Raw genomic sequence first — 18,978 nt, 5'->3', positions numbered from 1 at the left:
GTAGCTCAGAGGAACTGTAGACCTTATTATGGGTTTTGGCAACCCCCCTTTTTCTTTTATTTGTTCCAGCTAAAAGCTCCAGGAGACAAGGCAATTAATTTGGCATCCCAAGGGGAGTGAGAGAGCGAGGGTACCGTGCTGGCAGCCAGCTTCCCTGGCTGGCAGGCACCAGGAGCTTCCTGTGCCCCCAAACACCCTCCTCCCGTGGGGCTGCTCCAACACGGGGCAAGGAGCAGGGCTGAAAGGGTGGGAAGTCCCTTTCTAGGTCCATGCATGGAGTGTGTGGGAGGGGATGGGGTGAGTGTGGGGCTCAGGGCACTGCAGGAGGGTGAGGATACAGAAAAGCAGCCCAGACTGTGGCTCCAGCACGGGGATGGGTGGCTCAGCATGGGTTGGGGGGCTTGTCCTTGTGAGGGTGGCAGGAGGAGGCAGGGCAGGGAGGGCATAGCATGGCAGGGAGGCTCCTGTGGGGGTCAGGCTGGCTTTGGTAGGGAAGGGGATGCTTGGCAGGGGAGACAGCCCACTCCCAAATTTTCCTGCCAGGCTCTGCTGTGCAGCAGTGGCTGCAGGGTCTGCAAATTGCTGCTGTGCTCTCGGCCCATTTGCTGCCCTAATGATGTCCCCAGTGTCTGCAGCCTCTGGGAAATGTGCTGCTTGCACTGGAGAGGCTCCCAGTGCCCTGGGCTGGCCCCAGGCTCCCCCAGACTCTGCTCCCCCAGTGTGGCTGTGCCAGGGCAGAGCTGCTCTGCCGCCCCAGTGCTGCCCCTCCCAGCCCTTCCTGAGCTGCTGAGCCAGAAATAGCTGGGCTCTGTCTGTTTTGCCTCCTTGGGGGAGCTCTGGAGAGGAGCAGGGAGGGGACTGGAGAGCTGTCATGCTGCTCTGGGGTTGCTTGGCTTTCCTGCAAGCCAGGGGTTTGCCTTTGCAGACATGGCATGTGCGGGGGGAATTCTAAATGTCTGCAAGGATCTCATCCCAGCCCATGCCAAGGTGCAGCTACAGTGGCCTGAGATGTGAGTCCAAGCACCTGCAAGCAGGACAATGCCTGAAACATCCTTCCAGGGAGAAAGGAAACCTGTTTTTTTCGTTTTTCAGCAGGAGCTGCTCTCTCCTGGGCGTGCCATGGTGGTGTGCTCAGGCTTGGTGGGCAGGAGAAATAGCTCATGGATGGTGGGAGGGGAGTCTTGGCCTTGGGCTGGTTTCCACAGCTTTTATTGCCATGTTTCTGCCTTTTTGTGCTTGCAGAGTGAAGCACATCTCTGGCTAACCCTGGAGGAGCCAGCCCCAGCCCCAGCATGCCCCCACAGTCCATCCATGCTGGGGCACAAACTGGAGCTGGGGCTGGGGCTGAGGGGGGGATGTGGAAATTCCTGGGAGGTGCTGGGATGGGTCTGACCTCCTTGTCATACAGCTCAGGGCTGGGTCTTCCCAGCTTTCACATGCTGGGGCTGAAAGGAGTGTGGATGTGAGAGCTCCCTGCCAGCAATAGGGAGGTACCAGGGTAATGGAGGGAGGGCAGGTGTCACCCTGATTTTTTATGATTTTTTAAGCCTTCTGACGTTTACATTTTTGTAACAAACTTTCTTATATACTTGATGTAAATAACTAATTGTTTTGCATTCTTTTATAGAGAAAGAAAAATTTGATAGCCTGTTGGTTTGTCCAGTATCATTGAAGAGGTGGCACTGTCACCCTCCAATCCACTGTCACTTTTGGAAATCTTTAAATGTTAGAGTCGGAAAAATGAAAGCTCTCTTTTTTGCCTTAAAAAATCCAATGTCTGTGTCTTTCTGTTTCATGTCCTAGAGTGACAGGCAGGGAAGGAAGGACCATGAGGAGGGAGTGCCAGGAGGCAGCAAAGGACTGCAGGAGCCACACAGCAGCCCAGGGGCATTAGGAGCAGTGATGGCAGAGCCCCTTGCTGTGGGTGTGAGCCACAGCATCTCTGGTGGCCTCTTGAAGCTGTGGCACACAGAGCCTGGTGAAGTGACCTTTGGAGTGAATCCCAGCAGGAATTAATGGCTGGTTTCACACCAGGTGGCAGCATCCAGGTCCTGGGAGTAGCACTGCCAGAGACATGGCTGGGTAGTCAGTGGGTTTCTGGCCAAGAAAGGGAGGAGGAAACAGCAGGAGGAAGAGGCAGAGCTGGCCTGTTGAGCCCTGGGCTCAGCAGCAGCCTGAGCTGGCAGGGTTAAGGCAAAGATGTGGCTGCAAGTGCAGGAGTTTGCACTTAATGGTGCTCAGAGTCCAGCAGGGCTCTTTGCTCTTGAGATACTGAGAATGCAGCTGACTCCTCATCTGGATTTGGTTTTGTTTTTGTCCTGCTTTGAGAAGGAAGTGAGTTTTTTGGGATGCTGTGGTCAAACCAATAGGTGCTCAGATTTGAATATGATCTCCAGGCGGTGCCATGTGTGACAAGGAAACACACGAGGTCTCAACTGTGTTTTCAGAGGAAGCCTATGGCACAAGAGGGACGCCTCTCTCCTTGATGAACTGAGAATTGATTATCTGAAGGGTGGCGATGGACTGAGAGTTGATGATCTGAGGGATGGATGTATTGGAAATTTGGTGGGGGGAGGAGGAATGCTTTTGGAAGGTTTTCATTCTGAGTTCCGTGTTTCTTTTTATATATAGTTGTAGGTTAATAAAGTTTTTCCTCTTTATTCCTAAGCTGGAGCCTGCTTTGCTCTATCCCTGGTCACATCTCACAGCAGACACCAGGGAGCATATATTTTCTTGGGGACACTGGCATTGTGCCAGCATCAAACTGTGACAGTTTGCTAAAATGAGCTCCTGCTTCTCTGGTGCAGGAGCAAGAGACAGCAGCCCCTGGCTTAGAAACTCCCTGGTCATGGCCATGGCAGCTCTTCTGTGCTTGGCTGGGCTGAAGCACCCTGACCCCATCCCCTTTGTTCTGCCCATCTCCAGTTTCAGCACTGGACCAGAAGCATGAAATAGATTTTCCTTTCTTTTTTTTTCCCCCAACGCAAATGCAAGGGAACTTTCTGCCTGTGGTTGTGACACTGGGATTCCCCAATGCCAAGGGTGGGAGCCCTGCCTGGGAAGACAGACAGGTGAATACAGGCAGGGCTGTGTGAGGGCACCAGAGCTGATGGGTGCTGAAACCCAAGAGCAGAGTTACATAATTGGGACTGCAATGCAGAAACTCTTCCTTAATTTTTAATTATCCACTTGCAGCACGTTTGTGGAGCTCAGCTCGGGATTCCGAGTTGTGCCAAGATGTCCTGTGCACATGGGAAGGGCCTTTGTCAGAGCCCAGGACATTCCTCTGGGGCCCTGGAGGATTCCAGACCCTGGCAAGGGGCTCAGAGACCTTGGCATGGAGCCAAAGTCCCCTGTGCCTTTGATTTAGCCCTTGGAAAAAACAATTACCAACTTTGTGGGAGGATTCACAAAGCCAGTTTAAGCAGACTGATGGTTTGTTGCAAGATAGAAAAGTAGAATTTTGGGGTTTTTAGAATGGGGGCTCGGGGTCCCAAGATGGAGGAATTTGGACATGTCCTGTCCTTCTTTCTCCTTCCTAGCCTCCATCTTCTGCTGTGATGGTGACACTTTTGGATTGGTTTAGAGTAGAGACAGACTGTCTAACATAGGTGATAGGTATTGGGGAGTTATTGTAAATGAAGCACATGTAGTTTTTAGTATAAAAAGATAACACTGCCCCAGGGCAGTCAGTGTGCCACAACCTGCCAGACAGACCTCAGCCGGTCAGAGAAAGAATGGAACAGATAAGAGAAAATAAACAACCTTGAAAAGCAGAACAGAAGAATCCTGACTCCTTCATCAGCTGCCAGGCTGGGAAAAGAGACTCTCTGACACATCTTGGGGTCACCCTGGGCACAGAGACCCCGAGAGGCCTTGGTGAAGGTGACAGGAAGGCCTTGCCTGGTGCTCCTGTGGCACGGCGGGGAGAAGGGAATGCCCACGGCACCCAGCTGGGCTGTGGGGGCTGGAGAGGATCTCTGCACCCCCCCTGGGGGCTCAGGGATGTCACACTGGGGCAGGGGAGAAGGTTGGTGTGCACGTCTGCAAAGGCCTTGGAGGTTTCTCTGGTTCAGTGCTGGAGAAGTGGAAGGGACCGTGGTCATTTTGTATCCAGATCTCCCACAGAGCCCCAGCTGCCTCTCAAGGTTTCCTTCCTTCCTTCCTTCCTTCCTTCCTTCCTTCCTTCCTTCCTTCCTTCCTTCCTTCCTTCCTTCCTTCCTTCCTTCCTTCCTTCCTTCCTTCCTTCCTTCCTTCCTTCCTTCCTTCCTTCCTTCCTTCCTTCCTTCCTTCCTTCCTTCCTTCCCTTCCTTCCTTCCTTCCTTCCTTCCTTCCTTCCTTCCTTCCTTCCTTCCTTCCTTCCTTCCTTCCTTCCTTCCTTCCTTCCTTCCTTCCTTCCTTCCTTCCTTCCTTCCTTCCTTCCTTCCTTCCTTCCTTCCTTCCTTCCTTCCTTCCTTCCTCTTTTTCTTTCTCTCTCTTTCTCTCTCTTTATTTTTCTTTCTCTCTCTTTCTCTCTCTCTTTCTTTTTCTTTCTCTCTCTCTTTCTCTCCCTCTTTCTCTCCCTCTTTCTTTTTCTTTCTCTCTCTCTTTCTCTTCCTCTTTCTCTCTCTTTCCTTCTTTCTCTCCCTCTTTATTTTTCTTTCTCTCTTTCTCTCCCTCTTTCTCTCCCTCTTTCTCTCTCTCTTTCTTTCTTTCTCTCCCTCTTTATTTTTTCTTCTTTCTCTCCCTCTTTCTCTCCCTCTTTCTCTCTCTCTTTCTTTCTTTCTCTCTCTCTTTCTCTCTCTCTTTCTCTCTCTCTCTTTCTTTCTCTCACTTTCTGATGGGAAGCACCATTTCCTCCCCTCCCTGTTTCTCCTCCTCTTTCAAATCCCCACCCTGCACTCTCTGTCCTTCCTACAAAGGCGGCTGCCTCGGAGCAGCTTCGGCTTCAAAGTTCCCAAAATAACAAAGGTTAAAAGAAATTATTAAAAAAAAAAAGCACTGCTAAAAGATCAAGTCAGTGCCCCACTTGCACCTGGGCTCAGAGCTTCAAAGCAGCTGCAAAGAACCCCCACGATCTCCATGGTCAGGTTTCCCAATGCCTGTGGTCCTGCCTGCCCCCTCCTGCAGGCACAGGAGATTTGTAGCAGCCAGGATGGGGCTGCAGGTAAACTGGAAAGGGTGGGGGGTCCTGCAGCTTCTGCTGCCTGTGGGGGCAATTTGGGAAAGCCTCTTGTGGAGGAGGAGATTGTGGTGATGGGCAGAGCCATGCGGGTGAGGTGGGTGCCCCAGAGCCCTGTTCCTGGCCACGCAGGGGGGCAAGCAGCTCCTCTGTGCCTCTGCTGGCTCCTCTGATTTATACAGATCATCAATATGACAATTATATACACCTGCAAATTTAATTACATCCATTTTCATCAGGCAGTGACAGATTTATGCCTCTGTTCAGTTCCTGTAAATCTCAAGGAAGCTTGACTAGACCCAAAGCGTTCCCATTGATTGCTGTGCACTGGCTGGGCTCTGGCCATCCTGCCAAGCTCTTCTTTCAAGAGTGATAAATTCGAGATGCACGGTTAACTTTTCCCCCTTCTACAGCTTTCTTCCTTCTTTTTTTTTTTTCCTTTTCCATTCTGCCTTTCCCATCTTTCAAAGCCTCCCCACAAACTTGAAAATGGAGCTTGAAATCGTGTAAGAGCTCCTAAGCACCAAAGAGTTTATGATGTTAGGCTGCAGCTGGCAGCAGCCCGTGCCTGCCTTCTCCATCCCATCCTCTGAGACCAGCATTGTTCCCTCCAGGAGGATCACCTCTTGGAAAAGCTCTCAGCCCAGCTGTGCCCAGGAGAGCAGACAAGGTTGTTTTGGTCCTTTTTGGGCCATCCCATATCTCAGGAAACCAACAGGTCGTGGCTCTCCCCCCAGGGGAGATGAGGAACAAGTGGCTGTGCTTGTTCCCCGTGCTGAGCACAGAAATGCCAAAATAACATCTCATTTTCCTGACCTCTTGGCCTTGGCACAACGAGAGCTCACACAGAGGAGTGTGTAGAAGTGAGCTGGAGTTCACCCTTGATGTGCAGCCCATGTCATCCCTGTGGAGCATCCCCTTGCTGTCCCAGCACCAGTGCCTGACCTCCCCTGCAGGATATGCTCTGTTGTTTTCCTAAGGGCCTGGCAGATGGGCTGCAGTGGCCAGCCATTACCTTCCCTGCCAGCCCCTGATGGATATAAATAGTCCTTTGCCTCCCTGTGGAAATTGCTGGCTGGCTTGTAAAGCTGAAGGGAATCTTGGCAAGTTATCTTGGGGCTGTAGGGTCCGAGAGCACGGAGGGCTGGGATTTGGAAAGGGGGAGTTTCTGGTTGGGTGTTAAAAGGATCACCTCTGTCACTAGGAGGGAGCTGCCCTGGGGTACCCCCTCCTCCCCTGGGGGAGCAGAGGGTCTCAACCACTCCCAAAGGGACACGTGGATGTGGGAGGCATCCTTGAATGCTGGCCTGGGTAGCACAAAGCTGGATTTGCTCTTGAACCCCAAGAGACTGGGCAGTGTGGGGGTAGTGGGTTGTTGTCCCTTGGCATCTGCAGCTAGCACTGATAATTGAAAACTGAAATTGATAATTTATCAATTGATAATTTATCAATTGATAATTTATCAATTGAAATTGGAAAAAAAAATTAAAACTGCAGGATATCTATATTTGGTCCTTTCCCTGCTGCCCAGGGATTTCTCCACCTAGGATGCGCCTCTGGGCTCTCTGGCTCAATAGCTGCTGGTGGCTCTGTCTCCCCTGAATTCAGCACCTTTTGCACTGCTTTCATACTTTATAGTGTATGAAAAAGAACCTTTTGTTGGTTTTTACACTTGTAAATCCTTGCAAAGTGAGAAATGGTGAATAACCATTTTCTTTCCCAGTGCTCCACGGGCCTGATGGTTTTACAGGCTTTTATCATGTCCTCACCCTGTTGTTTGGTTCCTTTACTGAGGAGTCCTCACACCGTTGGTTTCTCCTCTTCACAAAGCCATTTGCAACATCTCATCTTCCTTGTACCCCTCCTCCAAGCCTCCCAAGCTTTGCCTCCTCCTTCTCGAGATGGTTGACCTGAATATCACTTGCAGGATTCCAGATCAGCTTGCTCTCACCAAGGTTGAGTTTCACCTGCCCACTTCCTTGCCCGCTTTCCTCCTGCGCTTCTCAGCTTCAGCTTTGAGAAGACTAAATTTAGCCTTGGTGACCAACTTTGCCATCCTCCTCCTCTTCCAGAGTGTTTCTGAGCAGCCAAGGTCCTGACAGAGATCTCCGTGGGGCTTCTTGGTAACCTCCTTTCATCCTGAGAGCCAAACTCTTACTCCTCCCCCACCTGGTGGGCTTCAAGACGACTCTCCTTCTCATCCCAGCTCCACTTTGGTGCTTTGGGAAACTTTGAGGGTGGATTTTGACAAGAGCTTTTTGAAACGAGTCTGTCAAATTGGATCACCCTTATCTTCTGGCTCGCAGTGTTGGGTGACATGTATTCACTGATGCACCTACAGGTTCCTCTAACAAAGTGTCCAGGGCACAAGCAGAATTTACTGGTTTTTATTTTCTTGATGCACAACAGCTTTTATAAGAAATTGGGGTTTCCTCTGGCAGGTTTCTCTTCTCGAGTTGCTCGCCCTTTTGGAGTGATAGTGAAAATCACTTGGTGATTCTCCACTCCTTGGTGGAGTTCTGCAGTTTGTAGGTGAGCACCATCTGAGCTCAGGGGTTTGTGCCCTCCTTCTCACTGATTTGCTGGGAGACAGTTTAGCCAGGCTGGTAATTTTCCATGGCTGACTGGGAGCCTCTCCATCATTTGGACCCTTTCCACAGAGACCTGATCTTCCCTCTGGAATAGGTGACGTGACAGCATCGCAGGGTGAGATATCAACTACAGATGTGGTTCTTTCTGGGGTTTTTATTGCAGCATGGCATCTTGGAAGTGTCTTCACACATTCTCTCTATTTTCCTTTTGCTTCCTGTCGTGGGTGGGCACTTGGGTTCTTTTGAACATGACCGTGTCACCCGAGTGTTGGACCAGGAGGTGGATCTGCCTCCCTTCCCACATTTCCTCTGCAGTTCACAGCTATGGCAGATGGGACCAAAGTAACAAGACAGGAGTGAAAATCAAACACCAGAGAATGTCCCAATCTGCTTGTTTTTTTCCCCCAGCTTTAGGTCAGAATTGAGAAATGTGATGGAGCAATGAGCTTGCAGGGGAAGGCGCCCAGGTGCGTCCTTGGGCTGGCGGGGAGGAGCAGGGCAAGGGGGGGCTGTCAGCTTCTAAAGCCGCCAGCTGCAGAGCAAACCTGGTCAGCTCAGCCCCACCAATGATGGGTCAGTGTCCTCTGCTCAAAACCAGCTCAGTGTCACCCCCAGAGTGACAGAGGATTTGGTGTTGAAGAATGGGAGAGGTTCGGGCTCTGGCATGTTTGGGACAGAAATCCCAGTTCAAGGCTGAGGCGTGGCTACAGCTTTGAAATGTAACTCCCTGGTGACCTTCCCAAAAGCAAAGGCACCCTGCATTCCAAGGAGAAACCTGGCTAGCTGTCAGCCAGGCTGGGGCAGGCTCCTCATGGCTCCACGTGTACCAGCCTCAGGCACAGGTGTTGTGATGGGGTGATCTCTCTGACCTAGCCTGAGAGTGGCTGCAGGGAGATCAGCACTGCCTCTTCCTCAAACCTTTATGTTCTCCCATATCTATGAGTCTTTTGGAGATTTTCCCCCAGGGGCCCTCTCCCATGAAGCAGGTTCCTAATATATACACTGAGGTTTGTGTTTGCTGGTATGGAAAAGCTGGATTGCCTTGAAAAGGCAGAATGACCTGCAGAATGAGCTGGTTCTTCTACCTGAGACTGGAGACAGGAAAAAAATGCAAATGAAATATGGGTAGTCAGTGATGAATGTGAATTTTTAAAGCGGGTCCATAAAAACATTGATATTATCCCATGAATTATCTGTCACTGAAACCCTGGAAGTATAAATGAGTTAAGTATCAAGATAAGCATTTTGACATCTGAATTGGTAGCAATGAAGGCCTGAGGTCCCAGCAGAGAGACCAAGTGACTCATGGTGGGAAGGTCCCCCGAGTCACTTCAGGCATTGCAGACCCTGGGAGGAGTGCAAGGCTGGATTTAGCTGAGTTCAAGCCCTTTAAAGGATGTGTGTGGTTTAGGTGTGGAGCAAAAGCCTGAGCTAATGGGGAGATTAAATTAAACGACAGTCAGGTTCTGGCTGGAAAATAAGGCAGGTTTAAATGTTAACGAGGAAATACAAGTCCAAGTCAAAATCTGTGCTCGGCTCTCTGAAATGGGTCTGTGGAGAGCAGCATTATGGCAGAGTTCATTTGACTTATTGGAGGCATCTATTAGTGCAAAACGCTTCCAAATGGAGAGGAAAATTGTTGTGCTGGGCGTTTTTTTCCCTCAAAATGCCGCTGTGAGTTTTTAAGGCGGGTTGCTCTCCTTGTGTGCCACCATGCCAGGTCACAGTGAGGTGATGAGGACATGGGAGTGGGTCCAGGTCAGCACCAAGCTCATGGGCCATGGTTCTGATGTTGCACCAGCTCAGGTGGAGAACTGGGCTGTGACAGAGTGCTGCCTCCCAAAATCAGCACATGCAGAGGTGCTGCCTGCAGGACGACTGGGCTTGCTTTGTGTGGGACAGCTGTCCCAAGGGAAGTGAGGCTGTTTGGGATAACAAAGAACAAAGCAGGCATAAATCCACACACCTCCAGCACCTTCAGTCTGGTTTTTTGTCCTCTCCTCAAATTGCTCCTGTAGAACCTCTCTGTCCCCACTGCAGATGGTCTGGGAGGGGAGCAGCCAGGGCCCTGATGTTAAAAGCAGCAGCTGGGGCCTTTGGAGGCTGCTGCTCCTGCAGCTGTGAAGGACCTGGGCCACGTTTGATACCAGGTGAATGTGGCACAGCCTAATTAGTGGCCTCCTACTGTTATTAACCTCTGACTCAGACAGGCTATTTTTTAACAGAGGTGCAAGAAGTTAATACTAGTGCTAATGGCTTCCTATCCAAGGCCTTAATGAAAGCCATGCAGGGACCAGGCTTTTCATCAATATCTTTCAAACTTTGAACTTGAAATTATCTTCTCCCCCCACCACTTTTTTTTCTGCCTTTCTGCCCACTTTCCTGCCTCCTCTGGGACATCCTGGCCCCAGTGTACAAGCTGGTCAGGAGGGTTGGCACCTGCCAGCTCTGTAGCAGAGCTGACACCCTACAACATCCAGATAAATCATCCCAGTTGGTTTCATGGGTCACTGTAGCATCCCACCGGGTGCTGAGATGTCTGCTTGGAGAGCAAGACAAAGGGAAAAGTGAAATCTGTTGGACTGGGAAGAGAGAGAATAAAGAGGTGCTATGTTAGGGAGGGAGCTTGGTCTTGATCTTGTCTTGGTCTTGCTTAATCCAAACTCCAAGAGAGCTTCACAGATGCAGGAAAGCATTTAAAAGTGCAAATTTTTCAAGGAGAAATGGAGTAGGATAGAGGCAGCTGACGTGTTGCTTGACACTTGAGGAAAGGAGGAGAAGGTCCAAGGCTGAAGCTCTCCCATCCAGGCAGTGCCTCTGGGCAGGAGCAGAGGTGGTGGAGCAGCCTTGTCCTGCAGGGCTCATAGCTGCCAGTTTGGGGTGATGGCAATGGATTTCTGGGGTCTTTTCCTTTGTCTCTTGCACTTCTGACCTGTGTGCAATGCAGCTGCAGGGTCACATCCTGATGTCTGGTGAAAGAGGAAAACCTGCTCAGTCTCTGCTCAGTCTCTTTGGGCTCTTCTAAAACAAGAACACATTTTTTATTGAAATATATTTTTCTTTTTAAAAAAATAAGCCTGTTTAAATAAATTTGAAATTATGACAACCTATTTTAAGGCTTAAATTTACTATAATCTATTAATCATTTAAATAACTTCCATCAAGGATTTCTTCTCAAATATTAATGAGCTGAAGGGTGCTGCTTTTACAGTGATATGTCAGATCAGGGGGAAAACATCTCTTACTCTAGCTTTCTAAATGTCACAATGTCACATACTTAGTATCTATTATTTTCACTCTTTACAATGGAGCAAATGCTGGTATTTACATTTTTTCCAAATGTCAGTATATTGAGTTCCTGCTGTGCAGGAAAGTTCTTGCCTTAATTACCCATAATTTCACGTTAGCAGGCAGGTGCAGGGAGAGTGTTTTCCTCCTTTTGAGCTGGTTCATACGAAGTTGAGAAGCCGTGGGGAGCTGGGAAAGCAGGCAAGCTTGATTTCCCCTCTCAGTCCATGAATAAAGACCATGTGGGAGAGGAGGAGATCTGCTGCTCCAAATCCCCCTGGCTCCCAGGACGGGCTTTTCAAAGGGGATCTGTGTCCCTGAACACACAGCTCAGCAGTCAGAGGGAATTCCAAAAGTGCTTCTGGCTTCTTAATGACTTAACTCTGGGTTTTGCTTCCCCCCCCAGCCTGGTGGAGTGCTCAGCATCCCTGTGCTGGGGACACTCCAAGTGCTCTGATCACCTCCAGAAACACAGCCCGTGCTGAGCACAAACACTCTGTGGCTGATGGTCCTTTTGATTAATCAAATCAGTTTGGGAGGATGAACCTGGTTCCCCATGCAGATTTTTGCCCCCCCTGCCCACCTCCCCCAGCAGCCAGCTCACTTAAGGCAGCCTAATGAAATTAATTAGCAGCAAATTGAAGACGTCGTTTTTCGGCGCTGTAATTGAATTCCAGTTTTCATTTGAAGGCAGCGTGAAACAAGCAAAATAAAGGTGATAATTTGCAAAGTGAGAGGGGTGCCTTCCCATTGCCAGCAATGGGGCAGATACAGGAGGGAAGGCTGTGCCTCAGTGGGAAGCTGATCATGTTTTGTCTGGTCACCCCAACAAAATCTGCTATTTTCACAAAAATAGCTAACAGGCTTGAGCTGATGGCTGAGATTGAGGTGGTGTGAGATGGTGATCAAGGTGATCTGGTCTGAGGGGGACACAGTGATTAAAACAGTGCCCATCTCTCCTAGAGAGAGGTGCTGGTGTTACCCTGTCTTTGGCTGAGAGCCAGATGTAGCATGTCCCTGAAATTTCGGAGCCAGCCAGGTTGAATTAGGTTTGATTTGGTGTTTCGTGCTCTGGAGCATGTGTGGTGTCCCTGCCTGGGTGTCCTCTACTTCCACGACAGCCCAGCTTTGTCCACCTGTCTCACTGCCCCAGACTCTGGAATTAAAGGTACTTAGGAAAAATAGAGTTGCTTGGGCAGAAGCTGCAGGCACCTCTGCAGGTCTTTGGGCCGAGTCTTGGGTGGAGAGCTGTAGAAGATGATTGAAAACTGAAAACCTCTGAAATCACGGCCAGGTTCATGTTTCACTGTTCACAAAGGATGGTGAATATTTTGTCTGCAATAATTTGTGATGTGCTCCCAGTGATCCCATGATGCTGCTGAGAATTTGTCCTGTATGCTGTGTTCCCAGTGTCTGAAGCTGTGTGGGTGGAACCTGCCCAACCTAGAGCTGGAAGGACACTGCTGGGTCCCTGCTGTCAGTCAGTGCTGTCTCCCTGCACCACAGCTGGAGTTTTGGAGAGGCCCACATCTGGATTATACCCAGAAATATGGCTTTACTCCCCTTTAGCCCTTCAGGTTGTGATTTATGTAGGGGCACCCATGGTGCTGGCAGGAGATACTTGAGACTTCTGCTGGTCACAGTGACCCCAAGATGTGTCAGAAAGTCTCTTTTCCCAGCCTGGCGGTCGAAGAAGGAGTCAGAACTCTTCTGTTCTTGTTCTCAAGGTTGTTTATTGTTTCTTCTCTATAAAATTCTTTCTCTTGGCCTGCTGAGGTCTGTTCAGCAGGTCAGACAGAGGCACACTGGCTGCCCTCAGGGTGGTGTTATCTTTTTATACTAAAAACAACGTGTACATTATTTACCATAACTTCCCAATACCTATCACCTATGTTAGACAGTGACCTTCTACTCTAAACCAATCTAAAAATGCCGACATCACAGTAGAAGATGGAGGCCAAGAAGAAGGAAAAAGGCTGGACATGCCCAGATTTCTCCATCTTGCCTCCTGAACCCCCATGCTAAAAACCCCAAAAAACCTATTTTTCACCCTGTGACAAACTAACTATTATTCTACTTAGACTTTCGTGGCTTGCAGAACCTCATGTAAGGTTGGTAATTTTTTCCATGGGTCATAATAAAAGGCACAGGGGTCTTGGGCTCTGTGCCAGGGTCTCTGAGCCCCCTGGCAGGGGTTCAGGATGGGATGTCCTGAATTCCAACATCGATGACTAGAGGGTGTGCATCCTTTGGTCCCTCCAGCCATTGTTTTTGGGGAAGGGGTGAACATCTCCCACGAGCCCTCTGCTCCACAGCTCCCCCTGACCAGCTTTGCTCTTGCAGAGATCTCGGGCAACACGGATGACATCCCCCTGGTGCGCTGGCGGCAGCAGTGGCTGGAGAACGGCACCTTGCTCTTCCACATCCACCACCAGGACGGGGCCCCCAACCTGCCCGGCTTCGACCCCACCGAGGAGCCGCAGACCGAGTCGGCTGAGGAGGAGCTGAGGATCCTCCACATCTCTGTCATGGTAGGCTGGGGGGGTACTGGTTGTTGGTTTCTCTGGGTCTGGATTGAAGGCACTTGAGAGAGTAGTTCATGTTCAGACTCGGGTGTTTATTATGTTTTATCAGTAAAACAGTCTCACTACTGGAAGTTCAGCAGCAAGGCACAAAATGGCCAACAATCTCTTGTTACAAGGTCTTTCAAGACTAAACTAACCAATTAAGACCTGACACCTAGATTATTTCCCCTTTTAACCCAGTAAAAACCCTCTGATCCCACAGAGCCTGCAATGGGGACTTTTCTGCCCAATTACAAAATGCCCCCCAAACCAATGCAGAAGAAGCATGAAGAAGAAACCCAGGACAACACCCTGTGCCCTCCATCTTGCTTCCATCCACAACATACTAAAAACCCCAAACCCTAAATTTCTCCTAAATTTCTCACCTAGTGATACACCTACACTGCTCTCTATAATCTGTTTCACACTTTTGTGGATTCCAGTCTATCTTGAAGTCTGGGAAACTTTCTCCATGAATGAGGGTCAAAGTCAGTGCTGCCCTGGGGGTCAGGGCACCCCAGAGCAGAGAGAGAAATATTCCTGGTACCCTGGGTTTCCACAGTACGTGATGGGAAGGCAGCTCCTGTTTAGCTGTCCAGAAGCCTGTAGAAAATATAGTGGCTTTTGAAAAGCCATTTATTTCCCCATCTGGTTCCAGCTGCCCTAGGATGGGGAACTGTGCCCACCTTTGGGGTGGTTAGGATGCCCTGGGCACCTCTGTGAGTGTTGAATGCTGAGTGCCTTCACAGGCTGCTTCAAAGCTCTCCCTCCATCACTTTGAAAACACATTTATGGGGTGCCTTTATCCCTGGGGGTTCTGTGCTTGGAAGGCCTCAGCCACGTTAACCCAGGGTTAACTCCCACTGACTGGTCAGGAGCCCTTTGCCCAGTGCAGGGTGCCTGCTGCCCTGTGCCCTGGTGCACAGCCTGTGTCACAGTGCCACCAGGCACTGTCACCACCACTTCTATCAGCCTGGCAGCCCCCTGGCCATGGCTTCATGTGTCAGGGTCACACAGCAATGCACACCCAGCCACACAGAGAAAGGCAGAAAAAGGAGAAGTCTGTATGTTGGGGGAAGATCTGTGGTGTGTTGATTGAGTTTTTGGGTTTTTTTTGCGGGCGGGGGGTGTTAGCTTTTTTTGTTGTTTTTTTCTTGGTTTGTTTTGGTTTTTGGGGCTTTTTTGGTGGTTTTTTTGTGTGTGCCACCAGAAGATAATTAGCCAGAGCCAATGTGTTGCAGAGGCTGCAAACAAGCTGTTCAGTGGTGTCTACCCTAATAAGAGCTTCAATTGCTCTTCCAGATTGCAGCCCCAGGCCAGCTTTCTCCTCCATCATTTGTGCTTGATTAGTCCAAGGGAAAAAAAAGAAATTGTTTGCAAGGCCACTCCCCAAAACATCTTGCACCATTATCTCAATTTCACTGTCTGCTCCCAGCTGCTCTAAGAGGGTGCATCACCTCTGGAGGGGCTGGCCCTGCTGTGGTCTTGATCTTCTTGGGCACTGCTGTAAGCCAAGATCAAGGCTGAAGTGCCTGGCTGCAGGTTTGTTATGGAGCTGATGAAAAGGATCTCTGCAGCTCATGGCTGTCAGACCAAAATGTGCAAATGCAGATCGAGTCCTCCCCTGCCCTTTTTCCCCATCACTCTCAGCTCTGCTCCGACAGCATCCCTGCTTCCTGACAAACAGAGGTTGGCTTTTGTGCCAGGAGTCAGGAGTTTGCAAGGCTGATTTCCTTTCTTTGCTGTGTGGTTGCCAAGGGAAGAGGTGTGAGTGACCATGTTCACAGGGGTCTCAGGATGAGGGAAGAGATGAGGATCTGACTCCATGTTTCAGAATGCTTGATTTATTATTTTATGATATATATTACATTAAAACTATACTAAAAGAATAGAAGAAAGGATTTCATCAAGGCTAGCTAAGACTAGAAAAAGAAGGAATGAATAACAAAGGCTTGTGTCTTGGACTCTTTGTCTGAGCCAGCTCACTGTGACTGGCCATTAATCAGAAACAACCACATGAGACCAATCACAGATGCACCTGTTGCATTCCACAGCAGCAGATAATCAATGTTTACATTTTGTTCCTGAGGCCTCTCAGCTTCTCAGGAGGAAAAAATCCTAAGGAAAGGATTTTTCATAAAAGATGTCTGTGACAGGTGTGAGTGCATCCATTGTGACCGAGGTCTGCTCGTGGGCTGGGTGAGGAGCACTCCCACACCCATCCCGGGCAGGGCTCCTCTCCCAGCCTTCACATGGATGCTGGGCTGTGGGGAACAAGGCACAAAGGGATTTCAGTGCTCCTGTGCAGGGAAAAAGGGGCTATGAGGTGGTAGTCTGACCCTCTCCAATAGGCAGGAGGTAGGGGAGACTTCAGTTCTGGCTTTCATCCTCCTCTCAGAGCCTCTTGTAATCTCAAGAGTCCACAGGCTGCTTTTCTCAAGGATAATTGAGCTCTCAGACTACTGGGGCAGAAAAACTCATTTTCAATGGAATAACAAGTCTCTTTTGTGAACCCATGGCCACTGCCATGTGAAAAAAAACGAGCATCCACCAGATTCAAGCTCCAGCTTGGTCTCTCCTGTTCACCAGCACGGGTGTATGGCAGAGCTTGCTGGTGTTTGGGGGATTTCATGTGCATACAGAGGGTGAAGGAAAGCCAGGAATGCCCTGGAATTCCTCCTACCTGCTTGTCATGCCACCTGCAGGTGGGTTTTCTCTAGGGTGATGGAGAGCCACGACAGAGGAGGCCACCCCTGGTGGGGATGGGGATAATCCCCACTAATTTGTGGATCACAGGAACTCACAGGGATTGGAGCATGATACAGAATTAGGCTCCCACTTTGCCACTAAAAATCCTGCATGACTATGCCAGGCACTTTATACAGAGGCATGTAGAGATGGAATCAGACTGATACAGAGATTAGATATTGGGAAGGAATTCTTCACTGTGAGGGTGCTGAGGTCCTGGCACAGGCTGCTGGAGAAGCTGGGGCTTCCCCATCCCTGGAAATGTTCAAGGCCAGGTTGGACAGGGCTTTTGGCAAGAGTGTTGGAATGAGGTGAATTTAAGGTCCCTACCAACCAAAACCATTGTAGGATTCTGTGGTTTCTATGATCCAGGGCCAGTTTTCAGCCCCAGCAAGATTTTCTGACTTCCTGGCTGTAGGCTCCCTGGCCAGAAAGTTGCCAGCCAGCCCCCTGACTTCTGCAGGACTGATGGTCTCCTGAATCACTGAGTTTGTTTCCTCTTTCTTTCTTTTTTTTTTTTTTTTTTTTTTTTTTTTTTTTATTGTTTGGGTTTTTTTGTTTTTGTTTTTAAAGAAAGTTGGGAAGGAGGCTTGGATAGTGCATCACAGCTCCATTATTCTGGAAATGAAAGTGGGTTAAACTGTAATGGCCATTAAACTTCCTTTTCCAGCTGCCTCTCCTGCCTCTCATTCAATAATTCCCCTAATGTTTTATCCTAATGGAGTAGATTATTACTATTATTTTATTTTCTCAAGATCACCTGTTGCACGGAAAAGAGGAGGGAGACCGGTGCTGTGGATGGGCTCTGAGCTCTTAACTGGCTCCACATGCTTTTTCTTGTTATTATTGTGATTATTCTTGGCAGATTGTGCATAAGGGGCCAGTTTGGGGCTTTCATCTCACCGCCCTCCATCTGTGACGTCTTGCAGGACGGTGATCTTGGGGACAGTGGCAGGATGGCAGGGCCAGGTGCAGTTTTGGGGTCCATTCCTATGGGACAGGAGCTCTTTCAGCCTCTTTCCCCAAACATGCTCCCCAAACAACACTTCAGTCATCTGCCTGTCTCAAGCCTTGATCTCTTTTAATCTGTGCTGCAATTTCTGCCGGATACCCTGGGAACATCTCCCAAGATTGAGAGTGACAGCGTTGAAACCGGCTGGAAATGGGTCAGAAAAAGTTGCCCGTAGGAGCATTTGCCTGGAATAAAGCTGATCTCTGTTTTCAAAGGCAGGAGAGTGAAACAAAACATGCTTTGCTTTAAATGCTGCTTTTTCATGCCTCGCTGGCAACTTCAACACTGGTCCAGCCCAGGGCAGGCTCCAGGCCAGCACTGGGTGCTCCTGGTGCCAGCAGACTCTTGGTGATGGGCTCTCCTTTCCGCCCTGGAGCATCCCTGGGGTGTTTGTGTCCCAGGGGATGGCAGATGCCAGCCCCTGGCTGTCACTATGGGACACAAAACAACATGAGCACACACAGCGCTGCTCTCGAGGTGAAGAAAAGGGAAGTTTATTTCCTACTCCAACATTTATAGTTTTCCAAAAGTGACAGTGGATTGGAGGGTGAAGGTGCCACCTCTCCAATGACACTGGACAAACCAACAGTCTATCAAATTTCTCCTCTTCTGTCGGGATCTTTAGCTTGTCAGAGTGACCCTGAGAGAAGTTAGAAAGTCTCTTTTCCCAGCCCAGTGCTTGAAGAAGGAGTCAGGGCTCTTCATTTCTCAGTCTCAAGGTTGTTTATTGTTTCTTATCTATAAAAGTCTTTCTCCTGTCCTGTTGAGGTCTGCTCAGCAGGACAGTTCCAGGCACTGTGCCTGCCCCTGGGGCAGTGTTGTGTCTTTATACTAAAAACTACAATGTACAATGTTTACAATTACATTCCAATACCTATCACCTATGTTAGACAGTGAGCTTCTACTCTAAACCAATCTAAAAGTGCCAACATCACAGCAGAAGATGGAGGCCAAGAAGAAGAAGTAAAAAGACAGGACACACCCAGATCCCTCCATCTTGCCCCATGAACCCCGATTCTAAAAACCCCAAAATCTACTTTTCCACCTTGTGATAAATTCACTATCATTCTACTTAATTTGTCATGGCTTGCAGATCTTCATCTAAGGTTGGTAATTAATTTGTCATGGCTTGCAGATCTTCATCTAAGGTTGGTAACTTGCTCCACAGGTCATGATCAAAACCACAGGCATTTCTGGGCTCTATGCCAGGGTCTCTGAGACCCCTGGCAGGGGTCTTGGCTGCTCAGGACAGCCAGAGGGATGTCCTGGGTTCCCACACTCTTCCATAAAAGAATGCAAAACAATAAGTTATTTATAGAAAGTGCGTGAGAAAGTTCATTACAAGAATGTAAACATCAGAAGGCTTAGAAAATCTCAAAAAATCAGGGCAACACCTTGTCAGAACTTAATACATCCCTCCAGGTGACCGGAGTTGCCGGGGCCCCTGTCGTGGGGCTCGGAGACACTGGCACACAGCCCACACCTGTGGATTTGATTTTGAGCCGTGGAGCAAATTACCAGCTTTGTATGAGGACCTGAAAGTCACAGAAGTTTAAATAGTGTAATAATAAAATTATCACCGGGTGAAAAGGTAGATTTTGGGATTTTTAGAAT

The 18,978-nt window shown here is 49.2% G+C and overlaps 1 protein-coding gene across 1 annotated transcript in view; it reads left to right on the top strand.

Annotated features, from left to right (window-relative positions):
- Window positions 1–18,978, top strand: part of ASTN1 (astrotactin 1) — a 63,497-nt gene that overhangs the window by 9,255 nt on the left and 35,264 nt on the right. Inside the window, 1 exon segment of the mRNA XM_030953546.1 lies at window positions 13,384–13,571. Coding sequence (XP_030809406.1) covers window positions 13,384–13,571 — 188 coding nt within the window.

The sequence above is a fragment of the Camarhynchus parvulus genome, chromosome 8 (assembly GCF_901933205.1).
Source record: "Camarhynchus parvulus chromosome 8, STF_HiC, whole genome shotgun sequence".
Classification (NCBI taxonomy): Eukaryota; Metazoa; Chordata; class Aves; order Passeriformes; family Thraupidae; genus Camarhynchus; species Camarhynchus parvulus.
Note: the sequence above shows the minus strand (reverse complement) of the source record. Positions and strands in the feature narration are given on the sequence as shown.